The sequence below is a fragment of the Miniopterus schreibersii genome (assembly GCF_964146895.1).
Source record: "Miniopterus schreibersii genome assembly, chromosome: 1".
In the NCBI taxonomy this organism is placed as follows: domain Eukaryota; kingdom Metazoa; phylum Chordata; class Mammalia; order Chiroptera; family Miniopteridae; genus Miniopterus; species Miniopterus schreibersii.
Window position 1 is genome coordinate 160,184,881 of NC_138101.1, and position 20,338 is coordinate 160,205,218.

Here is a 20,338-nt window from a genome sequence, read left to right on the forward strand (position 1 = left end):
GCCAAAGATGTCCTCAATGTTAACTCTCCTCTCATTAAGACACTGGTGAGGAGACGACAGGGCCAAAATGGATAATACTGGACCTTGAACTTGAGGGGAGGGCCCCTGAGTACCTAACTCTAGCAGCAGCCAGACCCAGAGAGGATTTATAGAGGAAGGGGATGTGGCTCTGCATGTAGGGCTGAAAGCCATTATAGTTCCAGGCATCTCAGACATCTCCCACCGAAGTCCCTCCCTCCTCTATATATAGCATAGGCTAAACCTGTCAACCTTGAGCCTTTCCTCAACCTCTTAGAGGCTCAGTTCACTCCTCTATATAATGAAGGTGACAAAACTTCCTGCACAAACACAAACGTACTTTGTACACTGTCATATTATAAAATATAAAGGTATTGTTTCATTCTTTCCATTTTCCAGATCAACTGATGCTCATAGTACCTAATCTCACATATTACTGTAGTAGAAATAATGAGAGAGTAGCAAAAACTTATAAAGTGCTGCTTATTATGTGTCAGGCACCTATCAATGTGTATAGACACATACATATACTTAGTTAATCCCCTTAATCTTTTTGCTGTGATTCTTTTTAAAACCATGGTACAATACTTACTTGGCCACAATAGAGAGACAGAGAGAGCGATGCACAATTGGACTGACAAAACAATCAGTCCCCTGGCAAAGTGATGTGCCTGAGGCACTGTAGTAGACATTATGAGGTTCTTAGCTTATCCCTTTCCCAAATGAAGAATTCTGTCAGATCTCTAGAATATGAGAGCAGCAAGCTTACCTGTCCTTCTGAATTGCTTCCCCAGGCATATACATCTCCAGTTGATGCCAAAGCAAGTGTGTGCTCAGCTCCAACTGCCACGTCTTCGATGACCACTCCAGCCAGGACAGGGATTTGCTGTGGCCGATTGTGATTGCGAGCACGCCCCTCTGGCAAGCCTATCAAGCGATCTGAGAAAAAGTGACGAGAGGAAATTTATGGATAACACATCATAGTCCTTTTATGTTTTCTAATAAGTCATTTAATTTTTACGGTGGAATGGCAATGACATATATAACTCATTGGGGCCAAAGCTGCTATTCTGGGAAGTTATACTGGATACTGAGTGAATAAAAAGTTTGAAACTGCTTCTTTGTAAAATGTCAGTCTCCTTATTCATAAAAATAAAATTAAATCTGAAATTAGTAGCTTATTTCTTTTCTTTTTTTTTAATGTATCTTTATTGATCTCAGAGAGAGGAAAGGAGAGGGAGAGAGAGAGAGAGAAACATCAATGATGAGAGAGTCACTGATCGAGCCCGCAACCCGGGCATGTGCCCTGACCGGGAATCGAACCCCGGTCGCCTGGATCCTAGGTCAATGCTCAACCGCTGAGCCACACCTGGCCAGGCAGTAGCTTATTTCAAACCAAGAGGCATTATGTCCCATATTTGAGAGGACTGGTACATAATTCACAAAGGCCCTAAAGTTCTTGTGTTCTAAGAAAAGATATCATTCAATCTGTCTTGTCCTCAAACTTCCAGCCAGCCTCTCTCCTTACCTTTGCTCCCATACTTCTAGAAAGTGCAGGCTAGCTTGTTTCTCCATGTCCCCTAGGCCTGTCTGGCTTGGGTTTCGTCTACAACCTAACTTCCACTCTCACCACTGTCCTGAAAATGTATTTTCCAAAGCATTAAGTAACTTCTAACTGCCTACTGCAGCAGCCTCATCCCAGGCTCCAGCCCACAGTGCCCCATGAAACCTTCTGATAACATGGTCTCAGGTCCTTCTGCCCCTCAAGATTTGAACCCTCAGCCTATGAATTCCTAAGACCTGAACCCGCAGTCCCTGGAAGGACTAGGAGGTGAGGCAGGATCCAGAGGCACTCTAGTGGCTAAGGCAGTGTTGGTGGCAGTACAGTGAAGGCGGCGAAAGGGAGGCGGGGAAGGGCCTTGGAGGAACTCTTCTAGCAAGAGTGAAGGCTATGGCATGAGGGGCCACCAATGGGGGAGAGAGTGTCTTTATGACCCAGTTCACAGAGAGGAACAGAAAAGTAGCTAGTGAATAAAGGTCATAGTACCCATTCATCACCCAGAACAAAAAAAATGACTCAATTTAGAGCACTTCCTATAAAACTGGGAGGCAAATGTTTCTATAATATATGTGTACACAAAATAAGCAATGCAATATCTAGAAAATGCCTTACCTTGACCAAAGGTATACACATGACCATCTTTGGTCAATGCAACAGAAAACTGAGTTCCACAAGCAACCTTTTTAATTCCAATTCCACAAAGAACATCAACTTTCTGCAAAATAAAAGTGTAAGGCACACTTTAAAAAGGAAAAAAATACTCTTAAATTTGCCTACTGCTATGTATAAACTCAACAATTATCTTCACACTCCTAAATGTTATTTTTCCATATTGTTCTGCAAACTATCTGAATTTCGGGGAAGAAGTGTGCAGGGGTATTTGGCAAAAATCCCCAGAACCTCATGTGAAGTAGAAACATTCCTCTGGATCACAGAAACAAAAGAAAAACCTGTGGCCATTTAAAGACTACCACAAGACCATGTAAAGCCAGGGGCCGCTCCCAGTCAGACTTTTCCTGCTTTGAGAGATGACAGTAACTGCTTTAAATGTTCCCCAGAGAGGGACTTCCTGGTTTTGTGAATCCCTAGCTGAATACCATCTAATTTTCTGGATATCATAGACTATATATGATGGTGAATCTGGAGTTGAATATAAACTGAATATTTGTAAATCAAATATTAAAAATGTTAGGAAAATCCACATAAAAGAACTGTGTAAGATGTCTTCTGTAGAGCCAAGAAATCTTCTATAATGTGAATAAGCTTCTAATTTATTTGCTTATGCACTCAAATTTCCTTTCTATTAAACAGAGGTGCATATCTGTATAATTCAGTGATAATAATAAACTGAAATGGCAGCTATAAGACTGTTCATGGTTCCCTCCATAAGACACCCTGGAGATGTTTATACAATTTCTTCTTTACACAGAAGGTAGTCCCTATAGTGTTCAGCCCGTGTACAGAGAGATAGACACTTATCTCTGCAGAATTTTTACATCCAGTTTAGCCATTAATGGCTTATTTAAAATCAAGATATAGAATGCAGAACATTTAAGAATAAGCAACAGAAGCTTCTAAACTTCATTATGGATTACCATAAATGTTAAATTTAAATTGTTTCCAACTAAAAAGAGGTAATGACATAGACAAAAAGTATGTTGTCTGAAATGATACGTTAAAGATAATACTGACCTGAGGTGAAGATTTTGCAGTGGAATTTCCTAAGCCTAGTTTTCCATAGTCACCATCTCCAAAAGCCCACACCATGGAACCATCTGCTGATACTGCCAAAGTGTGGTTTAAGCCACAAGCCACCTGGAGAAATAACAGGGTGTTTAGTAAGGCAAATCATAATACTTAAAATATATACCCAATTCTGGGACTCTTTTCTCTACTTCAGAGGAAAACTTGGCTATGTTTCCAAAGATTTTTATTGATTTCAGGAACTTCTACATATGTTTTTAAAACATGTGTAATAAGAAATAATTCCTAATGTCCACAAAGAAAAAAAGTAACATTTTTCTTCAAAGTGAAATCCTTCAAATATCTGTGGCTAACTCAGAATTGGAGAGCACAAATGAGGGAAAAAGCACATATGACTCAAAAATACTCATTCATACCAGAGAAGACTAAGGAATAATATAGAAAAAGATAAAAATATCTTATTTCCTTGTTTAGAGAAAGTCTCAATGTGTATAGGACAGGGACAATTATTGCTTAAGAGCAGTAGCTATCAGCGATGCTGCAGTTCCGCCATCTACTTCCAGCTTACTGGATAGGAGTCACAAAAGTCTGTACTGTTTAAAGGTTTTATATCAAGCTGTATTAACACTTTATGGAGGGGGTTTTAAAATATGCACATCCTGAATTAATGTGGAATCAAATATGACAAACAAACTTATAAGACCAACTTAAATTGACTTAAAATGTGCATTTCCACATAGGAAAAAAATCATGAAAAACTATCAATTAAGCCAAGCAAAATGTGCATGAAGTTAAATATAATGGTGATTCCTTTCTTCCTGAAAGGACAGTGTCTAAGAGCACACAAAGCACATAAGCAACTATGATCCGATAGAACGTATCATTGACTTATTCCTTGCCTGTCCAATCTGATATCCCTCCAGTGCAGTCACTCTCTCTGGAAGCTTTTTATTAGAGGTGTTTCCAAGACCCAGACGACCGTAGTCGCCATTCCCAAAGGTAAACAGTTTGCCATCTGAAGTTACCACTGCTGAGTGCTTGAAGCCACAAGACATCTACAGACAGAATAAGGAGAAAAAATTTCTTAAGAGAGGATACTAAGAAAAAAGAAATCAGTCATTTTTGGTTATTAGTACAGTAACAAACTTCACTGACAAATCAAGATCTTTAAGACCAGTATGTTCTATCTGCCCAAATGGTCCTGCTCCCCCAAGTCTGATCTACCTCACCATCCTCAGGAAGACCAAGAGAAACAGCAAACCTTAGAAGAACTGTTGCTACTCTTCACCTGTGTACAGATGACCTAGTCTACATGAAATAATGAATGGCAAAATGCTTTGTAAACTCAAAGGTGCTATGCAATTTTACAATATTATTTTAGATCACTAATTGATTTTTAAAAAACGTGTGTTAACTCAGCCTTTGTAATAATAATGATAGGTTGAAGGCAAAACTTTCCATTTATTCGTTTATTAAGAACTGTTAAAACCCATAATGTGTCTTAAAAGGACCTGAAGCACCCTATCCTGTGCCAAGCAGCTGGCTCAGGAATCCACTCTAACATCAAAACCCATTCAAACTTCTGACAAGTTCAAGAACCAATCTAAACAACCAAAAGCAGTGGATCTCTTATAATAATTGTGTAATATATTTTTACCATTATTTCCCATTACCTAAATTTGATTTGACAATTAGTATGTTTACATTCAAAGCCAAACTTATCCATGTCCTGCCTGACCTGCACCACTTCTTCTCCTTGTAAGGCCTCAATCTGCCTGGGTCGCCGCTGCCTGTCGCTGTTCCCATGGCCGAGTTTGCCATAGTCACCATCTCCCCAGCTAAAGACCTCACCACTCTCAGTCAGGGCCATCGAGTGCCCATCAGAACCACAGGAAGTCACCAGCTGGGTCACCACAAAGCCTGGAAGAGAGCAGAAACCCAGTAAGAGCTACTGTGTGTTAAAACTACCCCTCTTTACTTGCAGCTGCTACAGAATATTCTCAGAATCAAAATATACCAAAATAGTACTACAGAAATAAAAGGAATTTTTTTTTTTGGCATACCTACTGTTTTAATATATAGCATCTGAAGTTATTGTATGTCCATATTATTTTTTTAATTTTATTATTGTTTAAAATATTACAGATGTCCCTTTTTCTCCCCAATGACCCGTTCCACCCCGTTCCTTCCCCCTCCCCAGTCCCTCTCCCCACCACTGTCCATGTCCTTGAGCTGTGTATATATGCACATAAATTCTTTGGTTACTCTCCCCCTCCACCCACCCACCCTCTTCCATCCCTCTGACATTCATCAGTCTCATCTATGCTTCCATGCCATTGAATCTATTCTGCTCATCAGTTTATTAAGTTCTTTAGATTCTACGTATAAATGAGATCATGTGATATTTGTCTTTCGCTACCTGGCTTACTTCACTTAGCATAATGTTCTCCAGGTCCATCCATACTGTCCCAAAGAATAAGAGATTCTTCTTCTTTACAGCTGCGTAGTATTCCATGGTGTAAATGTCCCACAGCTTTTTTATCCACTCATCTACTGATGGGCACTTGGGCTGTTTCCAGATCTTAGCTATTGTAAACTGTGCTGCTATGAACATCGGGGTACATATATCCTTTCTGATGAATGTTTCAGGATTCTTAGGATACATTCCTAGGAGTGGAATCACTGGGTCAAACGGCAGCCCCATTTTTAATTTTTTGAGGAACCTCCATACTTTTTTCCATAGTGGTTGCACCAGTCTGCATTCCCACCAGCAGTGTACTCGGGTTCCCCTTTCTCCACACCCTCGCCAGCACATGTTGTTTGTTGATTTGTTGATGGCAGCCATTCTGGCAGGTGTGAAGTGATACCTCATTGTGGTTTTAATTTGCATCTCTCTGATGATTAGCGACGTCGAGCATTTTCTCATGTGTCTCTTGGCCATCCGTATGTCCTCTTTGGAGAAGTGTCTATTTAAGTCCTTTGCCCATTTTTTAATTGGGTTGTTTGTCTTTCTCTTGCTGAGTGCTATGAGTTCTTTGTACACTTTGGAAATTAGCCCCTTATCAGATTCATCCTTGGCAAATATGTTTTCCCAGACCATGGGGTTCCTTTGTATTTTGAGGCTGTTTTCTTTTGCTGTGCAGAAGCTTTTTAGTTTGATGTACTCCCATATGTTTATTTTTTCCTTTGTTTCTCTTACCCTAGGAGATGTATCAGTGAAAAGTCCACTACATGGGATGTCTGTGACTTTACCGCCTATGTTTTCTTCCAGGATTTTTATGGTTTCGTGACTTACATTTAAGTCTTTTATCCATTTTGAGTTTATTTTTGTGTATGGTGAAAGTTGGTGGTCTAGTTTCATTCTTTTGCATGCATCTGTCCAATTTTTCCAGCACCACTTATTGAAGAGACTGTCCTTACTCCATTGGATAATCTTGCCTCCTTTGTCAAATATTAACTGACCATAATGGCGTGGGTCTATTTCTGGGGTCTCTGTTCTGTTCCATTGATCTATAAGCCTGTTGTTGTACCAATACCAGGCCGTTTTGATTACAGTGGCTTTGTAATATAGTTTGAAGTCTGGCAATGTGATCCCTCCCACTCCATTCTTTTTTCTCAAGATGGCTGCAGCTATTTGGGGTCTTTTTTGGTTCCATATAAATTTTTGAAATGTTTGTTCTAGGTCTGTGAAATATGCTGTTGGTATTTTCATAGGAATTGCATTAAATTTATAAATTGCTTTGGGTAGTATAGACATTTTAATGATATTAATTCTTCCAGTCCATGAGCATGGTATCTTCTTCCACCTGTTTAAATCTTCCTCTATTTCTTTTTTCAGTGTCACGTAGTTTTCTGAGTACAGGTCTTTTACATCCTTGGTTAAGTTTATTCCTAGGTATCTTTTTTTAGTTGCAATGGTAAATGGTATTGCTTTTTTAGTTTCTCTCTCTGAAAGTTCATTGTTGGTGTATAAGAATGCCATTGATTTCCGGATGTTGATTTTGTATCCAGCTACCTTGCCAAATTCGTTTATCAAATCTAGTAGTACTTTGATGGAGTCTTTAGGGTTTTCTATGTACAGTATCATGTCATCTGCAAATAATGACAGTTTTACTTCCTCCTTTCCAATTTGGATACCTTTTATGTTTTCCTCCTGTCTGATGGCTATGGCGAGGAGGAATTTCTTAATTTTAAATCAAATTTGCAGAAACAGCCTAACAAATTGGGAGCTGTCACATTAAACAATAATGTGACAAGGAAGAGGAGGGTTACAGCAGTAGTTACAGTCATTAAAGACTATGTTCTAGCTACTCCTATAAATGCTTTACATGAATTATCTCATTTTCTATTTTCACTTAGAACCTATGAGGCAGATATTATTGTCACCACTTTTACAAATGGGAAAACTGAGTCACAAAGAGGTCTAATAATTTGTGCAAGGTCCTAGAGGCAGGAGGTAGTAGAACCATATAGGAACCCAGCCAGCGCTCCCATCCTCACTACTGTACTCTTCATACTTAGATCCAGGGAAGAGAACTCAGAGCTACTCAGGAATTGGTTCTGAACTCCTTGTTAGTTGTATGCTTTTACTTAAAAAAACCCTCTTTTCTCTTTTTGTAGGCTTCAAAGTTGGTCAAAGTTAACTTAAGGAATAAGCCAGGGTCTCCTGCACTGGTTACTCCAGAGGTATTCTTTTTCCAAGTCATAGAGAACTTTGACAGAGATGCCCTTTAAAGCCCTTTAAAGTACATATCCATATAAACTGATTTTTAATTTTAATGAAATACATGCATGACTGCTACTGCTATTAATAGTTGCCTAATTATAGTTTTGCTCTTTTAAAGCATTTTATTTTTTTCAGTGGGTCTTAAAACAGTTCTTTATATCATTGAATTTGAGCATTGCTATGATAAGCAATTTGCAAAACAATAGTTTAAAATATGAAAATTAAGGCTCTACATACCTAAACAAGAACCACAATGTAAGTGAAAGCCCTATATGACTATCTAGCAGAGGTTTGAGATAAGTTCCAACATAAGCAAACATTCCTATAGTTAGGCCATAATTTCTGACCAGCTTTTAATTGAGGGTAATTTTACCTTGTAAGGCTGAAATAACTGTCAGCACATGAAGGTCATCTGAATTTCCTTGTCCTAATCTGCCGTAACTTCCTTCCCCACAAGCCAACACTGTGCCATTGGCCTGGATGACAAAGGTACAATTCTGACCACAAATGACCTAGTATAAAAACACACAACTAAATGTATTATCCTTTATTATACAGCTTTAACATGCAAACATTTAAAATGATTCCATGTATACCTACGACACCATCAATTTTTTTATCTTTTCACTACAAGAGAAGGGTTAATGTGACTATGGGTTCCTACAAGCCCTTGATTATTATAAAACTGCTTAATTAAGAGATGTATGAGGCTCATTTGACTATTTAAGATATACTATTTATATACTATTTAAGATAGTTTGAACCATGTTATTTACATGGATTTCAGCCAATTGTGCAGAGTTCAAATAATAACATTAACAACAAAATAGATAAAAGAAGAAAGAGGATAGGATGATGGGGAAACATTAAAGACTGGGCTACAGGTCAGCAAGAGGCAGAAACTGGAAAGGATACATAGGAGAAAGAATAGTACATTCTGGGACTTAATGAGGTAGAGAAGAATGAAAGAGAAAGCAGTTGCCTCAAGAAGGGTTTGGAAATATAGTACACAATTATTAGAAGAGGGAAGGGGTGTCAATTAAATCTGGCTAAAGACCCCAGTAAGTCTATAGCTGCAAAGAAAGAATCAATAAATAGGATAATCTTAACTTCTATAAATATATATTGATCAGGCCTAATGAATCAAGATATTAATTCACTACACACAAAAGCAAGAAAAATTTAAAAACTTATTAGCAAAACTTAAGTCTGATAAAAACCTCAGAAAGCTTTTATTTGGAAGCTCTAACATAATGACTTTCTTTAGTGATTCCTTACAACAGACTATGAAACGGACAGAGTTTATTCCACAGTAAGTAACAACTGACAGCTAGGCAATCAGAATTGTCAGTTCCCAAATTTCTTCTCCATTTCTTTACCCTGTTAGTCACCTGTTGGGCCTGTGAGAATGAGGGAGCTGCTGCTGGTACCATTACATTTCTTCCAGCTTCTGCCAGTTGTCCATGCCTGCCAGCACCCCACAAGTAGACATCACATTTACCTCCCAGGTGCCAGTCCTAGAAAAACACAATCACCTCAAAATTAGATTCATCCATTTACACTGGGTATCAAGTGTGTGCCAGCTTCTATGAGAGACACCAGGGCACAAACACACAAGCATTTAGAATGAGAAGATTTACTGAGAAAAATCATATAATTGTCTTCATCTTTACTAACCTCAGGTCTAGAAGTTGCCCAAGACATAATTTGTTCATCCATGCCATTAATCCATTTACTGTTATCCTGCAAGACAGAGCAAACATCAGGATCAATCTTGCTTAATCAAGATTTATCTGTTCTTAACTAACAACTAAGTCTTCTTTCCAAAAGGGAACTTGGTAATATTAAGAGAAATTAAAAGCAGTTAAACTTGATCATGCCAAACTTGATTTTATGCATTGTTAATATTTCCCTTTATTATAAACACTTTCACTATCAACTATATCACCATCACAATCACCTTGGAAATTCAAAGCTAACTTCTTTCTGGGCAACTGTAGGTACAAAGTCATGTGCAGAAGCCACTGACCCTGTGAATATGCTGTATAGATTTGGGCAGGTCACTTCATCTTTCTGGGCTTCAGTTTCCTCATCTACAAAATGACAGATTTGGGGCAAATGGGCTGCTTAGAAGAACACTTCCTAATTGAAATATTTCGTAGTTAGATAATTTCCCTCAATTCATAATTCTTTTATATTGTACCAATATTTATATATTCAAATGTTTGTATATGTAAGCCTTAACTAAGTAAAGGGGTTGTTAGATCAAGTGCTGGCCTGCACTATCTACATCATAGTTTCTATAGCTAGATACTCTCCGATACAATCAGAACGCTCTTCCATAATTCTTATTTAATGGTAATTAAAAACATGACTGAAGTGCCAAATAATTTAGACTCAATATGTAGAATAAATCTCACAAGGTGACCAGGAAAAGATGTTAAAATATATACATGGTGGGGGTGGGGCAAAAGTAGGTTTACAGTTGTATGTGAAACACAGAGTTTATTCTTGTATTATTATTTGTTACTGTAAACCTACTTTGGCTCCACCCTGTACAAATAAAATATATACTAAGGAGGCACTTATGGACTTAAAAAGGGGGAGGGGGAAATATGGGACTATGTCGAGAGCCAGTATGTTTACAAGAGCTCCACAGTTCTCGTATAACCAATCCCTGTCACCACAGAGGCCTGTCATCAGATGGAAAGTTACAATCTAAAAGCAAAATATTTTGAATTTATCTGAGGGTATGATTCTAGCTACTCAAACTAGCAAATACTTACTGAGGGTCTGCTACATGCTAAATACTCATGATACAATCTCAGCTGCAAATAACCGCAGTTCACATGACACTGACCATTAGGAATACAAGTTCATCCTCTGGAACAGGCTCTAGATCAGGAACAGTAAAAGATTCTGGAAACTGTGCTCCGTTGGTCAGGGCTTCAGCAGCTTTTATGGTGGTTGAGAAGCATTCTAACCAGGCCCACTCATTTGGATTCCAGGATGCAGGGTCAGGGAGACAGTTCTGGTGGTGTGGTGGCACTGGAGGGTTACACAACAGCTGATCTAGATGAAGTCCCACAGCAAGAGAAGCCAGACACTGCATGTAGGGGCTGTGAACAAGCTGATCACCACAAACCACATGAGGCTAGGAGAAAAACACAAGGGCTATGTTGAAGAATCTATGCCAAATATTCTAAATCAACCTACTGCAATCCGAAAGCCCGTAATTTATTTTGAAAACCTGTAATTTATTTCTTAAGTTTGTTTCTTAAGCCTTTTACTTTGAAATAATTTCAGATATACAGAGTAGCAGAGATAGTACAGAGAATTCCTATAAACCCTTCACCCAACCACCTCTAATGTTGGCATCTTATATAACCAAGGTGCATTTATCAAAACTAAGAAATAAACACTGGTACAATACTACCTAAACAACACAACTTTATTTGGTTTTTCCACTAATGCTCCTTTTCTGTTCCAGAATCCAATTCAGGATATCTCATTGTATTTAGTATATTTTCATTAGTTTTTCTTGAATTAAAAAAAAAAAAAGCAGACAGATAACAACTGAACCATGGAGACCTGCTCCCTCTCACAACTGCTCCTTTACCAAGAGAACCCTGGTAGCCATCAAAGGAAAATTCTTCTTTCATGGCTCTTCTTAGTCCTAGCAGAACAACTCTGTGAGATACTAAGTGATTCAGAAAAGAAAACGATGGGCAAATGCATCTGTGAAATATTATTAATGTAGCTTGGCAAAAAAACAAAAACCAATAAAAACCCAAACCACAGAACAACCAAACCCAAAGAGCTTTACCTAGGGGGCAGCACAGTGACTAGTAAGGCCTGGAAGACAGGCTACAGAGGATCCAATTCCATAATTCCTCATTCTAGTATTAATGATGCTATTTAATAGTTCAACCATAGCTCTTCCACACAACTTTCCACATGGATTCACCTGATAAGTGGAAAATATGCTCACTCTGACACTGACATCCACTCCTACCTCCCAACTTTGGGAAGGCAAAACCACATAAAAATACATAATATGGGTCAGAAAAGGGAGGATGATACTGAGGCACAGGTATTTTTAAAAGTTTTGGAGTGAATAAATAATCTGAAGAATGATATAAACACTATACAAATTTGAGGGTTATTTTTAAACTTTACTCTCACTTAAATAAAGTAGGAGTAGACAGGATTATTAACAACTGTTTTAGGCATGACTTAGCTTCATCTGATTCTGCCCAAATAGCCTCATGTATTTTCCTCAGACCTTATGCTCTTAAGGGATAAATTCAAAGCTATAATTCAAATTCCAAAGCACCTGGCATCTGCAGATCTATAGGAATGAGTGTAATCAATCACCTTTTCATAGGCATACTGTTCCTGAAGCATCATGGGTAGCCGCTCCAGAAATGCTCTCATGCAGGGAGCCATGTTTAATCCCAGGACACCCTGCTGCTTCAGTGCCGTCCTACAGGTTGCTAAAACATGATTGGCAGCAGCCCATTCTGCTGTACAATTCACGACCAGAACATCCTGATGGGAAATAAATTGCCACATGATTTGTTTAAATAAAAGAGAAAAGAGAAAATTCTATCGCCATTCACATCTGAGAAAATTCATTCCAGTAACTGCATTAAACACATTTGCTTTTTGGACATTTTATGCTATACTTTTAATGCCTATGAACTTCAGAACATCCTAAATTTTGCCTAAGTAAAAACAAGTGAATAAGAAATAATCATAAAATTTGCACACTACCTTGAAATAGCTGATTCTTCATAAAGAGATAACAGCAATTGTTTGCTATTACATAGGACTTGTTGAACAAGGTATCTAGTGCATTTTAATGACCACAGGGTACTAGAGGAAGAAGTACTCTACCTGCTAAGGGACATATCTGCAAAAGAAGCAACACTGTTCTGTCACTCTACAGTTTATTCTACACAGGCCACTACTGCCTAGGGTCTGATTCTACATTTTACTTCAGTAGGACTATTCATTCAGGTGTACAGCTCTATTTTAGTATCATTTAACCACATAAAATGTAAACCAGAGCAGCACATTGGCTCCAATCATTAAGGGTATAAAAGGCAATACTGTAGGGAATAATGCTTCACAGCAGGGGGCTAGTATTTTTCTTCACAGAATATTAAATTTGGAAGCCAAAATATATTGTGTATACTTGAGTTAAAAATCTTTGGGATGGTACTTCTTTTCAGGGAAAGTCCTTTTGAGGCAGTCCGGTGCTATCTCAAAAATGGCAGAAAGTCAAAATCCACTAAATAACTTCCAATGAAAATAAAGTTGCTCAATAATTAAACATTTTACTGATGTCTCAGGTATAGTAGAAAGAGTACTACATTATAAATCAGGAGACCTGGGTTATAGTTTTCTTTCTGCCACTAAATAGCTGCATTTTCTTGGGCAAGTAACAACCCTTCTGAATATCAGTTTTCTCCTCTGTTAAGTGGGATGCTTGACCATGATTTCTGAGATACCTTATAGGCTGATACCTATGATTTGATGTAATTGCCAATTACCTTTGATCTATTTGAACAAGCAGCAACCCCAACATCTGGAATCCATACTGTGGTCTGAATAGCTCCAGAGCCTATCACAACAGTTTGCAGGACAGAGCCATCCTAAAATGAAATGTATTTATCAATACACATTACTTAGTTATTATTTACATTTTAAATTTATACTTCATATTCACAAAAACATTCTAAAAGCTACACTTCAGCTAAATTTAGTGACATTCAATTATATACCTACTGCCCAATTTTCTAGAGCCTAGATCACTTTCAGTAAGAAAAATTAAGAGTGGAGGATTCTGAAGAAGTTTCAAGATATTATTACACAAAATATTCCTAGGATTGGTTGGGTTAATTTTTCTTATTGGTTGGGTTAAGTTAATGTAAAAACTTTTAAGATAAAATAACACCTGTACTCTTACCCTTAAAGACCAAATGTTCATGAGCCCACCTAGTCCACCAGATACCAGGGCCAACCCATCAGAACTGAAGGCAACTGTCCGGACAGGGGTGATGTGTCCCCGCAGCTGATAAACACACTTGGCTCCGGCTGATTTCCTATATCCATCCTGCAATTCATTTTTATTTTTAACATATATTGAAATTAAAACAATGTATAGATTTAAATTTATAATTCATTCTTGGAAATTTGATATTTCAGTGTAACATTGGGGAGGAGGGAAGGATAGCTCTAAGAAGGATTAGCCTGAATGAGAAAATAAAAAAAATATTAATCTGGTTCTCCTTTGCTGAAGGTGAGTTTCATCTTTTTGACACACTTCTAAGCTAGTTTCCTAACTCTTCAAACTGGCAGAAATGACTACATTTCTAAATTCTAATTATCCCTCAGAGATAGGAAAATTATGATTTCTATTTCTTAAGGAATGTTTTAATTTTTAAAGTTAGCTTTATGTAATTTTCATTTTTAGCATCTAACATTTGTGAACTGTACATGTTGGCTCTATATAAACAGGCCTCTCTTTTTGTTGCAGATGGTTCTGTCATGTGGTGTCTAATTTCATGTTTGCTCTGCACGTTTTAGAAGTGTGGTAGGGGAGGCCTGTCCAAATACTCTCTAGCACAAAGAGCAAACTAGATTTATCTTTAATGCTTCCACCTCCACCTCTGTGATATTGTCCTCTCATTAAAGAGCTACTTAACCACCCTTCCTTACTTACCCTTTTCTCCCTGCCCTTATGCTTCCTATTCCTTCTAAGTTATGACAGTATAATACCAGATGTACTTATTTACCCAAAGATGACATAAAACTTATTTCTTCCAGGGGTATTTGTGTCATGAACAAATGAAAGAGCAACAGAGGTTGCAAACTGGTAGCTCAGGGATGCAATTTGATTGGCCACCCAGTGTTGTAAAGAATTTTAAGTCAGGTACCAATGTGTAATATTGGGAGATTTTACTTAAAACACTGGATTTCTGGCTTCTATAAAAAGAAAATTAGGCAATTTGGTAACAATAGGCTCTCATTTCTTCAGGGTAACAATCAGCTTTGTGGCAACTGTGCCCATTATATAAAGCACGTGTACTTCTGGTTTGGTTTTGTTTTAACCCTCTCCACACCTTCTAATTCCCAGCTTCAAGAATTTTTTATTTGCCTAGATGGCCCTGTAAGTATATATTTGAATACATAACTTCTGTTTAAGCTAAAGGAATTATTCTTCATAGGTGGAATTCTGGTATCAGTAGGAGATACTATGGATAGGTGTGCTCCCTTAGTGTTTTTATTTCACTGTATCAAAGACTTAACCTAGGACAAGTCTATCTGTGGTATCAATTACATCCATTACCATAAATGATCACCACTAATATCTGTTGAATATCTCACCTTAACAAGTAAGTCTCTGACTTACAAAAAAGGAGCTAATTCAAAGAGTGCACAAAGCGTGACAATTATTTATGTTCCCCTAACAGATCTTGTCCTCTGATAACATATACTATCTATGGTTTCAAATAAGGTCTTAAAAAACATTACAGTGTTTACCTGACAATTTGATTCCTGTTCCCACCATCCTTCTGAAGTAGCCACATTCACTTGTGTGGTATCTTGTGGAATACGCCAAACACATACTAAGCCACTCTGACAGCCACTTAAAAAAATGATCACATAAAACCAAAACATGTCAATATGAAGAAGTAAAAATATTTTCAAATAACAATCTACTAAGACCTGATAGAACTACTACAGTATTATTCTAAAATTTATTGTAGTAGATATGCTATAATCTTTTATAAGAAATACAACTAGGCCCTATATTCTAACAACATCAACAGATAAGGAGATCACATACCAAGTTTCAAATTCTTTATTTCTCTAAGGTGATCTTATGGTACTACACATTTTAAGGCTAATAATTGGCAATAAATTTTTTAAGACTACCAAGAAGCCACATTTAATGAAAATAACAGTTTATACAAAAATAAAAATTAAGACACACACACGCGCACGCAAATTTACAACATACGTAGCCATCAGTAAATGCAACTTGGATCCTTTCCCTGGGAGGCTGCACCAAGCGATGCCATTTACAATAGATGGATGGCAGAGTGAATGCAGACAGCACCAGCATCCTGAAATAGGCCCCCAGAGTTTCACATTTTCTTCTTTGGCACATGTCATAAGAATATGACCTGTTGGGTCCCATTTCATACTAACAAGAGTATCCTTAAAATGGTAAGGGGAGAAAAAAATCATATTAATGCTACCTTCACAAATACTTTAAACTCAATATTTATGACCTATTCTATTACTTATTTGGAAATCAACATTGTATGCAAATAAGATAGTTATATCATTCCCAATCACTATAATATAGTCTGCATTATATTATTTGCTGCAGTCAAAGCTCAATAAATAATGAAATTCTGATTCAGAAGGAGTATGTTACCCCTCATTAGCATTTTTAAGAGTTATCTTTATTGATATTAAAATTTGAAAAAGAAGAAACAAACAAAAAAAACGCACCCTCATACCAAAATAGCAAATACTTATGAGAACCTGGATCATGTTTTGTGTTTATGTGGTTATAATCATTATGTTCTGACTTTTTTTTTACCCTCCTTCACAACTTTCAACTCCTGGCTTCATCCATTTATGTTACTTGCCTAGCTGTCCTGGAAACATCTGAAGTGGCAACCTTTGTTTAAGGTAAAGGAATCATTCTTCATAGACAGAATTTCTCTCATTAGAGGGAGGTACTTTGACAGGGGATATTCCAAGGATGTTCCTATTTCACTGCTTTGGTTTTACTTCTTTTTTGGCTTGATGACTTTCTTACATAGATTTTTTTCATGTATATACATGGTCTATAGGTTTTGTGTAACAATAGAATATTAAATCATAAGTGACTGATGTAAAAATTTTTTTACAGAAACTAGTATCAATGAACACTATGGTAAGAAACAAAAAAAAGTAACCATCTGGTAAGATCCTTTACCTTATGTGCATCAATTAGAACAATGCCTCCTTTCTCAAGTGGTTCCTTTGTTCCCAGTAATAATTTTCCATCAAAATATCCCACTGCAAATGGTCTATCTTCACTGAACCAAGCAATGCAAGTTACAGACACTAACACGATGAGAACAAAAGAAAAAGAAAAAAAGAAAAGAGAGACTTATTTTTCATTGTCTAACTTAAAAGACAAAGGACTTTGCAATAAACATATGCTACTGTACTCATTGAAAGTAAGTTTCCAGACATCTCTGAAATGAATTTAGACAAAATGTAGGCTTACAGCAGGGATTCCAGGTAACCCAATTTAAAAGCATTATTCGTAAGTGACAAGTACTACCTCATTAAAAAAATATGTATGTATTTAAAAATTTTTTAATTACAGTTTACATTCAATATTATTTTGTATTAGCTTTGGGTGTATGGACTACCTCATTTCTAATCTTTCATTATTTTCAGGTAGGTATTGAAAAAGAGAAAATTTAATTCCCTTGCTGATTTTAAGTGATTATACCAGGTTCTTTCCTTTTGAACCAGAATCTACCGTGAAACTGAGCAGTGAAATAACCCAAGTCATAGAGAAAAAATTACTTGTCTCTTCTTTTGCTTAATATTCCCTTCTGTGTTTTCATATTCTGTCAAGCAGATTCTAGTCTAACAATGCATATTCACATTTGTTTCTTAAGTATATATAACACTGGATGGCTACAAAAAATGTAAAAAAAAAAAAGGTACTTATTTGTGGGAATAGAATGGGGACATGGGAACAGAGTAGATGGGGAAAGATTTTTTATTGTATGCCTCTTAAAATTTTAAAAATTTGGAACCCTATGAATGTATTTTAAAAAACTTAAAAAATCCCCAAACTGTTCTATTCTGTTAACAGAATACCATTTAAGTTAGGGTTATGAACTTTGAAATACCCCACTCCCCCCAAACAACAAACAAAAACTATCTAGTTAGGTGCCTATGTATCCAAAGGGAGCAAAGTGAGAAAATAAATGAAAGCAGATCTGCTACTACTACTATCTCGTCAGACTAGAAACTCTCCCCTCCCGTTCTTTCTCCCATTTCCTCAATTTCACTCATTAGTTAACAATTTCACCTCTACCAATAATTATCATTTTTTTCTTGGGCATTCCTAACTTTCAAGGGAGATTTAGAGCCTGCCATAAATGTTCAGACACTTACACAAAGGATGAATGGTGACCCATGATATGGATTGGGAAAGAAGAAGAATCTTTCAACTTAGTAACTAATTAAAACACCAATTGGACAATTTAGAAAATGCCAAAAGTAATATTCACTCAGCATTTTTAAAAGTGCCAGAAAAACAAAAGTCTATTTGATTAGGGGAATCACTTTCTCAAGCAGACACAAATCTAGCCATGTACCATCCTTTCGATAGCAATGCTCCAATTCTCGACGGTGCATGGTAGACACATCAACAACTTCAATTAGTCCTAGCGATCCATCCATCCGTCCCACCAACAATAATTCTGGAGACTCTCCCGACCAGGCTGTAGCTGGACATTCCTCTGGCCAAGCCAGGGAAGATACCCAATGGGGCTGAATATCTACCAATCCTTTTCCTCCTAAAGAGAAAGAAAATATTAACTGCTTATTACCTTATTCCTAAAAACAATAACAAGAACAAAAATAAGTATTACTTAGTTCTAATATAACTCAAAGCAGTCCCCACCTTCAAAATAGGCTACTAATGAATATGACTGTAAGGTAGGATCCTTCATTTACTTAAGACATAGATTAAGAAATTAATAGGCTTTTCTAGAACTACGAATGGAACAAAAATGGTAGCTTTCTAGAAAAAATGAGTAAAGGAAAATAATCACCTAAGTCCTTTCCTAATAATTACTGAAAACCAAATTAACATACGAAATTTACCTACAGTTAAGGCTAGCTATTCCTTCAAATAAGTGAAATAGAACAGCCATTCCCCAAATGTGCAAAAATGAACAAAATACTGATAAGCCCAAGATTATATTAATGATTTTTACTTTCCAGAGAGTTGTAATTAAAAATTGACAAGAGTTTGTACCTATGAAACAGACATAATTAATAGAAATATTTCAAGTGATTTAAAAGAATACATAGCTAAATATTCAGTGACCACTACTTCTCCTCAAATTCTACTCTGAATACTTAGCAGTACATGCAAAGAATTTTTAGTTTATAGCTACTGGGTTAGTTGAAACTCCAAGAAAGCAAAATCAGGAAATGAACATTTCTTCTTTAATTTAAACCATATTATGCATAGATATTCACAGCTGATAAGTAGGCTGTGAGTTTCAAGGTAAAGGGAAGCCACTGTTTGGACTCAAAAGTACCTTTAGTATTTACATGACTTACCGTTAACTTGCCAGATATTCACCATCTTTTCCAAAGCTCCAGCTAGATATTTGCCACTGATACTCCAGGAAACAGGTAAGAAACTTGGATCACTGGGTGACCCCAGGCTTTCTTCAGCATCCCCTTCCCTAGAATATAATAGACATGTATGAAATTTTAATTCCCATCATCCAAAAGTAAACTAAACCCTGAACCTTAAAGTAAGGGTTTCATGTAGACCTCAGTACATAATAACAGATTCTTAACATTTCAAAAGCGTGGATAGCAGTATTTGACAATCACATATTCACTAGTGTTTGTCATAATGTGAAACACAGAATTATAAAAGAGTGATGCTTAGAACATGCATCATTTAATATAGTACATAATTTGTCAATAAAGACATCCTGATTCTGTATGGGTTGTACACCGGTTTTTATTCAGAATACACTGAGCCTTATTTGCTTGATCTCTAGGTAAGTTCTTAGAAAAGAAACACCTACAGCTAGCTACATTCTACTACAGAAGAAATATCATTACTCTAATTCCTAAATAATCCTTAAAGTACGATGGAATATTAGCCTACTGTTTTACAGAACTGAACGTTTATTTGCTAGATGGTAGACTTTGATTTAATTCTGAGTAAGTCCAGATATTGATAGTTAATAATTTTATTTGCTGAATAATTATTTTGAATATTTAAAAACACACACTGGGGATATACAGGGTGTCCCAAAAAATGTATACACACTTAACAGCTGATAGCTCAATAGATGTTTCTTCCTTTTCACATTTAACCCATTGGAATTAATTATTCAAAGTGTTTATACATTTTGGGGGACATCCTGTAGTAAGACTATTCAGGAAAAAACTGCAAAAAATTTTATTGACAATTTTATTACATTAACACAACCCAAATACAGCATGTTTAGAATTCTCTTATTTTAAATGTTACACAAGAG

General features: G+C 36.7%; 1 protein-coding gene across 1 annotated transcript in view; it reads right to left on the bottom strand.

Annotated features, from left to right (window-relative positions):
• The window catches only part of HERC1 (HECT and RLD domain containing E3 ubiquitin protein ligase family member 1), a 166,598-nt gene that overhangs the window by 14,019 nt on the left and 132,241 nt on the right, over nt 1-20,338 (bottom strand). Inside the window, exons 53-69 of the mRNA XM_081157121.1 lie at nt 19,398-19,525; nt 18,422-18,622; nt 17,014-17,144; nt 16,042-16,241; nt 15,561-15,666; nt 13,984-14,130; nt 13,568-13,669; nt 12,387-12,560; nt 10,870-11,163; nt 9,687-9,752; nt 9,401-9,526; nt 8,383-8,521; nt 5,022-5,203; nt 4,183-4,338; nt 3,272-3,394; nt 2,192-2,294; nt 788-957 (exon numbers count right to left, since the gene is read on the bottom strand). Coding sequence (XP_081013247.1) covers nt 788-957; nt 2,192-2,294; nt 3,272-3,394; nt 4,183-4,338; nt 5,022-5,203; nt 8,383-8,521; nt 9,401-9,526; nt 9,687-9,752; nt 10,870-11,163; nt 12,387-12,560; nt 13,568-13,669; nt 13,984-14,130; nt 15,561-15,666; nt 16,042-16,241; nt 17,014-17,144; nt 18,422-18,622; nt 19,398-19,525 — 2,548 coding nt within the window. The remainder of the gene's footprint in view (nt 1-787; nt 958-2,191; nt 2,295-3,271; nt 3,395-4,182; nt 4,339-5,021; nt 5,204-8,382; nt 8,522-9,400; nt 9,527-9,686; nt 9,753-10,869; nt 11,164-12,386; nt 12,561-13,567; nt 13,670-13,983; nt 14,131-15,560; nt 15,667-16,041; nt 16,242-17,013; nt 17,145-18,421; nt 18,623-19,397; nt 19,526-20,338) is intronic.